This window comes from Cynara cardunculus, assembly GCF_001531365.2.
Source record: "Cynara cardunculus var. scolymus isolate 2C chromosome LG 4, CcrdV1, whole genome shotgun sequence".
Lineage (NCBI taxonomy): Eukaryota > Viridiplantae > Streptophyta > Magnoliopsida > Asterales > Asteraceae > Cynara > Cynara cardunculus.
Window position 1 is genome coordinate 13,270,566 of NC_037531.1, and position 11,486 is coordinate 13,282,051.

At 34.7% G+C, this 11,486-nt stretch overlaps 1 protein-coding gene across 1 annotated transcript; it reads right to left on the reverse strand.

Moving 5' to 3' along the window:
• Nucleotides 1–9,575: 9,575 nt before the first annotated feature.
• LOC112511797 (protein SHI RELATED SEQUENCE 5-like) lies at nucleotides 9,576–11,261 on the reverse strand. Its single transcript, XM_025117565.1, has 2 exons — nucleotides 10,421–11,261; nucleotides 9,576–9,952 (listed from the first exon to the last, which is right to left on the reverse strand). Exons 1-2 carry the CDS (start codon nucleotides 11,259–11,261, stop codon nucleotides 9,576–9,578), a joined length of 1,218 nt encoding a protein of 405 aa, XP_024973333.1.
• Between the last annotated feature and the right edge of the window lie 225 nt (nucleotides 11,262–11,486).

Here is an 11,486-nt window from a genome sequence, read left to right on the forward strand (position 1 = left end):
TAAAGTCATATTATAATATCGACTGAGATAAAGAAGAAAATGAAATATTAAAATCATGATGTATCTCGCTGCATTGCGCGAGTACGCTTCTAGTAATTTTATAATGTATTTTTAAATAATTTTATAATGTATTTTTATAAGACAATGTAATTTTAATTATATTAAAACGTATTTTTAAAGTGTATTTGAGTGACCCAATTATAAATTTTATAATGTATTAAAAATATTTATCATTAAATTTGTTTTTAAATCTTATTTTTTAATGCCGGGACCGGCGGGCCATAACCGGTTATGAAGTACCTTGACTGGTTCTACCATTTTCGATCGGGACTGGTTATGGCCGGTTAAAAGAAAGCTTGAGACCAATTAGGCCCAGCATGGTCCGGGACCAGTTTTTGGCCACCCAACCCCCAACTAGGGGGTGTTAAAGAGTCGAGCTTTAACCACAAAGGTGGTGCCTGATTGGTTTGAGCTTGGCTCCAAATGTCAAAAGTAGGAGGTCTCATGTTTAAATCCAAGGAGGAATAAAAATCCTCTTGTGGCCATGGAGGTTCAAATGCGGTGACTCCGGGCTATCTACAAAGCAGGTGGTCAGCCTGGAATTAGTCGGCTCGCATAGCAGGTCGGAAATCCAGGTTAATCAAAAAAAAAAAGAGTCGAGCTTTTAACGAGCTATAAACAAGTTCGAGCTTGGTAATTCTCGAGCTTGAGTCGATCTTTAACACAAAATAATGCTCTTTTAAGTTAACGAGTCGAGCTCCTTAAAGCCAACGCTCGACTCGACTCGTTCGAAAACTCGATTAACTTTTTCAAATTGAGTGGAGCTCTCAAACCGGTCGAGCCGAGCATACATACTTTTCAAGTTACAGTTATTTGTAAACATTATAATCGAAGTGGTTGTTTTTCATTGAAACTGACATTTCATCTGCATAACATGCACCGATCTATGAACTGTTAAACATTTAAAGAATCAGATGACCATTCATATTCTCTAGGAGAGTTGCATTCTTCAAAGCAACAATGAGAATTGAAGCGATGCTTCTTCTCCACGTACGGCTCCACCAGACCACCACTCAACTCAATCGATGCTTCTCTTCAACCTTTGAACTCGCACACGGTGATTCTTCGACAGTCCAGATCTCCAAGGCTCCACTTCCCTCCGGTTCTTTCGTTTGTTCATTAGAAATCGAATCCTACTCCAGATTCTTTGGTTGTTTATCCAGAAATCGTTGGCAATGATACACGTAAGTTTCTAAATCTTGTATATCTAGAAATCGATACACATATGTTTTGGATAAATGCTTGTTTTCAAACTAAAGAAATTTTGAAGATCAATATCACAAAAACTGCAGGGGAATTAGATTTATTCCATTTTTAATCAAAAAGGAAAAAGTTGTGATAGAAATGATTGTGTAGATCCTTGCTGTTGGAGATTTTGGGTAAAATTTATAAGGTGGAAGGAGGTGGAAAAGAGAATTGAAATCTCATGTTCCTGGTAGTATTGTTTCTTGGTTCATTTTCTTCCTGAATTTGTTACAGGTTGTTTAAGCCAGCCTAATTTGTACATTAGTATTCATACAAGTGAAGTAAAAATCTACAACTTGTTTCTCACCAATTAATTAGCTCCTCTTGTGTGAAGAACATGAAATGTTCATTTATTGATCAAACTCGTTGATGTAGTTTGAACTAACCATTGACAGTAGGTGTTCTTTTAGTGCACACAAACTGTTTGAGGAATTATTGCGACTTTAATTGGGTATTATTTACTCATCAATGACTTTTCTGTAGGTGGGTTGTAGTTTGAGGTTGTGATAGCATTAGATGCTAAGCTGAAACTTTGTTCTTCTAATATAGTGCTCAAAGAGAATCCACTTTTGAGTGCTTATCACATGGTGCTACCTAGTGTAGAAAAACTTTGACACAAAGATGAAAGGGTCCAAGTGGTTGTGGATTTTGTATATTACCTATGCCATATGCTATAATTGTGTATCCATATATATATATATATATATATATATATATATATATATACATACACATATACATATATATAATGTTTCTTTTTTAGTTGGGTTTCTTTAAGTGCAAATTGCATGAAAAAAAGTAACGTACTTTAACTTGATTCCTATTTTAGGTAACATACTTTCAAAACTTCCATTTTGGTATGTAAGATGTAAAGTTTTAAACATTTAAGCACTCCGGTAACTAGTTGAAGCATTAACCGGTTATTATGCTGATGTGGCGAGTGATGTGGTATTTAACTCGGTATTATTTGTTATTCAACCCAATTTCATCCCATCAGTTGCCACATCAGCATGGTAACTTGTTAATGCTTCAACCAGTAACCTGAATACTTAAATGTTTAAATCTTTACATCTTAGGTACCAAAATGGAAGTTTTGAAAGTATGTTACCCAAAATAGAAATCAAGTTAAAGTACGTTACTTTTTCATACAATTTGTCTTTTTTTTTAAGATATTTGTTTAAGAAAGTATATGTGTATCTTTACCAGTGTGTTGGCATCAAATCTGTGTTGAAGACAGATTAATAAAAAAATTACCAGATTCCTTGTAAGACTTCTTAAGTTAACCTACTATCAATTGTATTTATCATTTTAAATCTTTAGTAGATTCATAACTATTCCGTATGTTATAAACATATGGTTTTGTCAGAGAATCAAGTTCCTGTGGTGCAGTTGATTCTGCTGATCAATTTGATTCCAATCTTCAACTTTAAATTGATTCAACTACAAACCAAAATCTGGAGGAGGAACATCAATTCAATAAAATGAAAGAGTTAAAAATTCTAATGTCTGGAAAGACATGATTAAAGTGAAGATAGATAAAGGAAGAAGAATAGAGTGCATACACTGTAAGGAACCTTTTGCTGTCAGTTTTCGGCGATTAAAACAGCATTAAAAGAGGCATTTGCAAGCCTGCAAAGCGAAGAGAGTTGCTGCGAATAAACAACGATTGCTTAATTTTCAGCTGGTCTCCAATACAGGTAAGCTTCAAGAAACTTTTGTCCCAATACTTACTACTTAGTAGTGGTAAATATGATCCAGTTATTACTAGAGAATTGATTGCTCATTGGGTTTTTATGCATGAACATCCTTTTACTATGTTGAATAAGGTCTCAATCTAGTCTTCAAAAAAGTATGGTACCTTAGTTTGAAAAAACAAGTAGGCATACTGTGAAGAATGGTTGCAGGGCTGTTTATGAGCTTGAGATCTTTTAGAAGGGGTTAACAAAGCTAGTTTGATCACAGATTTATGGAAGTCTAAAAATCAAGATACTGAGTACATGGCCATTACATGCCATTTCGTTGACTCCGACTGGAAGTTGCAAAAAAGAGTTTCGATTTTTGTGCATATTCCTTCACCTAGACGTGATATTGAAATTGCCGGTTCTTTATTGAAATGTCTAAGGGAATGGGAAATAGAGGGCAAAGTTATGACTATCTTTGTAGATAATGCTTCAAATGACTCCACCATAAAAGTTTTAAGAGAACATCTAAGGGAATAGGAAATGTCCAAGGGAATGGGAATGAGATGTTTGATATAAAACAGTGGCATGTCTTAGTTTTAAATTTTTATTTATTATTTTAAATTGTGTTGCTATTGGTCTTAGTTTTAGAATTGATCTTGCACGGTTTCTAAGAATGACGACTTACAAAGAAGACTGATTTCTGTAACATCATGTTTTGCTTTCCATATAATCAAAAGTTCTTGTCAACTAATTCCATTTTAGATTAATTGTTAACAATTCCATAAGAAAATAATTTTTGCATATGATTATTATGATTAGCATATGCTAAAGATGATACATGATAATACTTTCTTTGCAATAATGCTAGAAAATATCTTTAAGATCCACAAATGTGACTTCACACCACATATTAAAGGACTATCATAGTTATTTATATCCTGCTACATTATGCAATTATATAACTATACACAAATATATATATATATATATATGTATGTATGTATGTATGTATATATATATGTATGTAGAGAGAGAGACGTCTTCTTTTGTTGACGAAATTATTAGTATTAACTTTGGTAACCCAAATGGGCCTATCAGAATTCACCTATTCATTTGGTTACTGTGAGGGTATTTTGATATTTTTCATTTTTATTAAAAAAATATGGTTAAGGAATATATAAGTAAAGAGAGAAATCGTGTAATAGTTAGTTGTCCTAATCATCTCAAAGATAGTTATGGATGGTTTTTAAATTTTATTGGTTTTAGGTAATTTCTTTTTCTTCCGGAAGTTGTTCATGGCATTCATCAATAGTGTTGCAGGTGTGAGGATGAGGTCAATGCTTGATGAAGTAAGGTTGTCGGAAAAGGGAGATGTCAAGAGAGTTGGTTGAAGCCTGCAAGTGAGGAAGAGAGACTTTGAAGGTTGCATGTAAGGATCCGACGAGAGGTTGAATTGTTGAATGTTGACGGTGAAGATGAGGAGATACTAAAAAGTTCGAGAAAGAAGGGGAGATGGTCGTGAGAGTGTTGTGATGGAGGTGAGATGCGGGAGAATTGGTAGCCAACTTCTGGTGGTTACAAGACGGTAGTTGACGGTAAGGGAGACAATAACTAGAGATGGTTGTGGTTGACGGCAAGGGAGATAATGATGGGTTGGTTAACTTTTACAGTGGTTTCATAAGTGAATACATTCACTTATGTTGTTCATAACCATACCACTTGCATTAATTCATCAATGTTCATCAAATATTGTTTTTAAGTGAACATTGTTGATAATAATATTGTTCATGTGTACATGGTTGCTCAAATCATTGTTCTTACATGCATATTGTTCATACGTGGTGAACATTGGTCATACATGAAGATTGGTCGTACGATGATGATATGCATTCCAAGATTTCAAGATTGCACGAATACAGAGCCGATATGTTATCGTGAACTCAGAGAATAAACTTCATTTCCTAATTTCACTCCCAAAATGTTTTTACTAGTATATCTCTGTTCGCCTATGAAATCATTTCGGAGGCACGTGTTCACTCTCAAAATGTAATAATAAAACACTAATTTCTTATCAACCGTGGATTGATTTTTTGGATGGTTAGAGATCGGTTAACAATGCTAACACTAATGACTTGGTTAACAAAAAAAAGAGGACCCTATATATATGTATGTATATGTATGTATGTATGTATGTGTGTGTATATATGTATGAATTTTCTTAATTAAAATACAAATAGTAAAAATCTTCTATATAAACAAAGTAAATAGATGAATGTATCATTGTTCATAAATTACTATTTTTCTCGCATCATGCTCATGTTACTTGACAACTTTTCAATTTCGTCCTAGAGGTATCAAACATTAAACAATAACTAATCTAGTTCAGTACCATCTCGTACAATATACTGTAGTTCGTATTTCAAATGCACTTGTACAAATTAGTCGTTTGTCCATAGACGGTCAAACGTTTCTCCAAACTGTTTGAAAGAAGTTTTGACTTTTTTTTTAAATTTCAATTGATCTTAAAAATACTTTTAAAACCACATTTTTTTTAAATTTTAATTAAAATTATTTTTTGTCAAAAATGTATATATTCTTCAATCGATTTAAATTGATAATTCCAACTTACCAAAGTGTCAATTTTTTTTATTTTATTTTTTTGATTCCTTATCTTATACCATGATTAAACAACCTTTAAAAGAATTTGACGAATAAAAAGAAGGGTTAATATTAGACGAAAAAATACATTACTTCTTAAGATTAAAATGTGTTCTAGTTAATCATTTCCTTGTTCTCGTAAGAAATGGTATATTATTGTATTTATATTTACTTATGACGTACGGTGGGTCACATTCGTATTAATTTTTATTTTATACAATATTCCAGTGAGTTATTAGTTATTTTATTCAAAAATTCCTAAGTAAGGGGGGTGTTTGGGATTGCTTATATGAAACAACTTATTCGTTTCTACAAAAACACTTATCAGAAGGATTTAACTTCTTCAAACACTCAAAAGTGCTTATTACCGGTGTCACACTGGAATAAGTCAATAAGTTGTTTTTATAAGCAATCCCAAACACCCACTAAATCTACAAAGCTATTTCCACACTTTTTTTTTTTGATAAAATTAATATTCTATATTTTCCATACCCAGTTTTTAAGATAGGAGTGTCTAACGACAAGAAAAATAGAACCTTTTCAAATAATTAATATTGAATTTTAATAATTTTATATTCAATTACTAAATATTTAGAAATCTCTTCTCTCTATATAAAAAAAAAAACTATTTTAGACAGATCGAAAACCGAAACTCAAAATAGAAAATCAACTATTTTAAAGTTTATCGTCTTTCAATTTAAACACTCACGAAAACACCATCTTGTAGCAACCCTACAAAGAAAAACCCGTCTTGAACTACAAACATTGGCAATCAACATACATCGTTTCAAAAGCAGTAGTCTTTCCAACAGATCTACACAAACCAAGACTCTCTTGACGATACAATACCATACGGGTTCCATTCGAAACTACATGTTCCAACCGGATCTTTAACTTTAAAAACCAAACGGTAACGGAACGTATACGTGTACGTGTACGTGTACGAAAAAAAGAAAGAGGTAGCTGACAAGTGCCCATAAGGTAATCATAAAATGGGAAGATTTAGGAAAAAAGGATTGAATGAAAAACCTACAACAGTTTCTAAATAAGTGTTGGTGAGAGAAAGAGAAGGTCGGAATGTAGGTTTAACCATAAAGAGTGTAATCCTTGATCAAAGAGGGTACTTGTTCTGGTTCACAACTTTCATAAACTCAGGTAACCTTGTTTAACCATTACTCTTTTCTTACACATATACCCTCCAAATCTAGGACCCCCTACCCCCTGTCCTACCCTAAACCCTTCAATTTCTAGCCCATCCCACCACCTATATATGTATACATTCAATTCTCTCTCTCTATGTATACATATATACATATATATATATATATATATATATATATACATCATAAATTGTTTGGGGTTTGGCATTTCAAACACTAATTAACTAACTAGGTGTAATGTAAAGTGTAAGGGGCTGACTCTACATTCCCTACCAAAAGGTCCTACATCTAATGCACATTGAACAACCTAAAAGCAAGAGATCGTATCGACGACGTTCATGGTTCCATCTCATCGTCTACGTATACTGGGGAATTCAAACCATCATGACAAGTTTCACGAGACACTTTTGAAACAAACGACTATTTTTATATACAAAGTACTTGTTCTTACAAGACACTTATGAGAAATTAATGTCGTGATAAAATAATAATAATAGAACGCTTTATTTTATAATTATCCTGAAAAACCTATTGACATGTCCAAAAATACCATATCAACTTATTGTAACACATTTACGTCATAGACACACGATACTTTGGTCCTATAAATAAAAACACTTATAAAAACAATATTGTTGAAATTATTTGTCTTGTATATGAATTCTAATAAGAAAAACATTTAAGGGTCGTTTACCAAACACTTACTCGGTAAGCACTTACCGGTAAACTTAACACTATCATTTACTTATCGGATAATATTTTAGTCCACCAAAACAGTATGACTTAGTGTTGCTTACCTAAGTAAGCGTTTAGTAAACGGCCTCTTAGTCTATTTTATAATCACAAAAAAAGTCGTATTTTTCCGATTTAAGAAAAAGAGATTGTTTTTTATTTTCCATATTGGAAAAAGTAATTGTAATTGTATAAATAATAAATTACAATAATCAACTCATATAACACATGGTATTTATTTATTTATTTATTTATTTATTTATATGGGTATATATAAAGTCGTACACTAATTAGGGCATCACGGGATGGTACCCCTCCCCTAGAGAGGCCGTGGTTGGGTCTATTTTAAATAACAACAGAAAACATATAGATATGGAAATGTGTACGTATATGTGAGTGTCTATATATATATATATATATATATATATAAATAAATGAATGATCTTATGCAAACCACCTAATTTATACATTTATATAAATAACGTGGTTTGCAAAATAAACCTCCTCTATATATAAATATATATGTGTGATGGTATACATAATGCAGCCTTAGGCATACATAAATGAACATATTATGCATGAATATTAACTCATTACAACTCATCACATGCATTTACTTGCATTTATAAAACCATAATATTGTACCAGAAACAGCTTTCATTCTTCCCTTTTGGGACTCACCTTCACTTATATCTATTTATTACCAATTACTACTCCTATTTACCATTAAATGTAATTCCTATTTAATTTCTACTCCAACTCATCAAGATTAACCCGAAATTGAAACACCAACTCAAGAAAACCGAGGATGTTTCTAACTGTTAACTTTAAAGCTTATCGTATCAATCGAGAAGCAAGTAAGCTGATCTGGACATACATGGTTACCAAAAGAAGTATCAGGCAAAGTTGACTCGTCTTTGCTAAACTTAACTGCACGAAAATACAACGTAAAACTAGATGCATAATATACGTATACGACATGCATAACAGATGTAGGACACGGAACATCTTGGCCGATCGATTGATAGGGCTAACGTGTAGGGATACGAAACCCCTAAAAGCATTATGGATGCATACGTACATACATATATATACATACAAAAAGAATAGGTGAGAAATGGTATGCATGGAGGTTTTAGGGGATGGACCTCAAACAAAAAGCGGGTTAAAGATGGACCAAAAGTGTCGCAATATCCGCATACTTCATTAAATCGATACCATTTATATCAAAACATATCCCCTCCATCTACGTTCCTTCAGAATCTCGACAATAACACGTGAACACAAACGAGCAACACTTAAACATAAACATACGGTACAAACGCAAGCGAAAAGAAACTAAACTAACAAAATTCTACGCCAGTAAAACCGATAGATGGTCCAACTCAAAAACCGTCAGCAAAATTATGAATTAAAGAAGACCGCATGAAACCTGGATGGCATTTGTAAACAGGAAAAATGAACGGGTAAACGGGGAAAAAGCTACCTCGAGTTCAAAAACCAAGCAGAAAGTGATCTTCCAGTTTATAAGACTCTCCAATACCCAATGTCTTTAGTCACATCTTATTCTCTTTGTGCACAAATCCAAATGTAGCAAATTCAACATTCGCCCAATATACCCTTTTAGATTCTTGAGAAAAAATGGCTTCCATTTCATGGTTTAGTGAGTTCTAACATCGAACCCCTTTTTCTTAAACTAAGTATGAGCTGATATAGTTTGTATGGAACTGTAAAATGACCTAATGTGTGCATCTTGTTTAGGTTTGGTGTTCGAGTCATGGATTTGAATACCCTTTGGAGAGACGGTGACATTCGATGTGAAATTCTAATAAACTCGACGAAATAATTAACGATAATAATGTTGAGATGGTGATTACAGATTTATGGCATTTCCATAAGCATTGTTTCTTTGATTTCATCTCCTAGTTGAATGCTAGCAGCTACATAACCAATGTGGTATAATCAAGATCAAAGCATGCAAATGCGACCTCTAAAACTTCCATAAAAATTAGCAATTTTTTGCCCTTTTTTTTTCTTTTCAAGATCTTGGTGGTGGGAAGAATTGCGTACCGGCCATGAAAGCATTGAGTGGTGTTGGATATATAGATGAAGGATCAATGGAGGAAGTAACATTTGGATTGACGGAGGTGGTGGCAATTCCCATCGTACCGGAAGTAATGAGGTTAAGTTGTTGATGTTGACCACCGCCGCCGCCTGCGGAGGAGCTATCTCCGCCACCTGGGTGGTTGTATCGACCTTCCGGACCATGGTCATACAGAATTCCTTTGAAAACATGTCCACCGATGTTAACTGCCGTCTGATATGCCAGCTGCTCCTCCGCCTCGTCCATTGCACTCACCCTAACGCACCGGAAAACCGCCGGAGAACTCACTTCCGCCGGGAAATGACCCACTTCTAACCCTAAATTGAAAAAAGATCAGAACAAATGTATACAAATTTACATCCTTTTTAAGCTTTTCTTGGCTTAGGTATAATGAAGTCTACCCTTCACCTACAACACGCAAAATGCGATGTGTCATAGCACACACAGTCGCACACAGTGCGACACTCTATGTGCAACCATACTTCATAGATTTTATCTACTACTATACATATAGGGTTATATATATATATATATATACACACACACAAACAGTAGCCCTGATTTCAAAGCCTAAATTAGTCTTGAAAGATGAAGCTAATCTATATATACATACATGTGTCTGTGTGTATATATATGAAGTAAACTCCATCAAATCATGAATCAATATGGGTTAAGAAAAATCGAGTCTTTTTTCCAAAACCAATAATTGGAAAGAAGAATAATTTGTAGGTTTTGTTTGTTTCTTGAAAATATGGATAAACCTAAGAGACAATCTTTACCTGATGAAGTGTTGTGATGATGCGAAGATGGCAAATTTACAGCCACAGCACCACCACCGCCGGCGCCGCCACCAACGGTCAAGAGATGATGATCCTCCCGTAATCTCTTTGGATTCTGATCAATACCATCGCCTGCTCCGCCACTTCCGCCGCCTCTCATCATGAGACTCAGCTGGTGGTTACCTAAATTATGTTGCTGCTGCTGTTGTTGTTGAGTTAATGAAGCGAGCTGTTGTTGACGTTCTCGCCGTTTAGCTGCCGGAACCCAGGTGCTCTTGATATGGGTTTGACACTGAAACCCACGGCTTTTGCAGCATGTTCTACACCTCATATGCTGACAATCTTTCTTCGCTTGGTTGCCGCAATCTTGACAATTCATCCCACCACCACCACCACCGCTGCTACTCCCTCCACCGCCGTGATCGCCGCCGATTCCATACCCAGCCTGCCTCATCACTTTGGTCCCCTCGCCACTCCCAACCGATCTACTGATGATATTATTCCAAGAAGACGAGTAAAGATGATTGTTGTTGTTGTTGTTATTGCTGCTGTTAAGGCAAAGATCATCCAGACCACCACTAGCAGTGCCACTTCTTCTCCTACCGGCGACACCCAAATCATAATGCGGCGGTTGTTGATGGTGGTGCTGCTGCCGGTGCTGGTGAAGCTGATAATACTGTTGCCATAGTTCAAATCCTTTGCTGTAGATCTCCTCGTTCTTGAACAAATACAAACTATTAGGAGTGATTATACTATCTTCCTGCTCTTGATTCTGATCATGTCGTTGTTCATCATCTTTCCCAATTCCAAACCCTCCCCCTAGTGAAAAAAAACCCGACATCTTTCCACACCCAAAATCAAACCCAAATCCATATCCAAAATAATATCAAGAAATTAAAAGGGTTTTAATCTCTCTGATCACGGAACCGGTAGGGGTTGTGTGAGTGCCACCTACTTAAAGATCTAGGGTTTAAAAAATCCTTGTGTGTGTGTAAAATGGTGTCTTGTGTGTGTGAAAGAGAAACTCCTCACCCCAATTTTAATTATAAACCGTGCAAGTGGATTT

Excerpts from the sequence above, each read along its gene's own strand:
- LOC112511797 (XM_025117565.1), bottom strand. The coding sequence starts at position 11,261 with ATGTCGGGTTTTTTTTCACTAGGGGGAGGGTTTGGAATTGGGAAAGAT. Across the intron at positions 9,953-10,420 it reads TCATCACAACACTTCATCAG|AAGTGGGTCATTTCCCGGCG; the intron begins GTAAAGATTGTC and ends ATTTAGGGTTAG.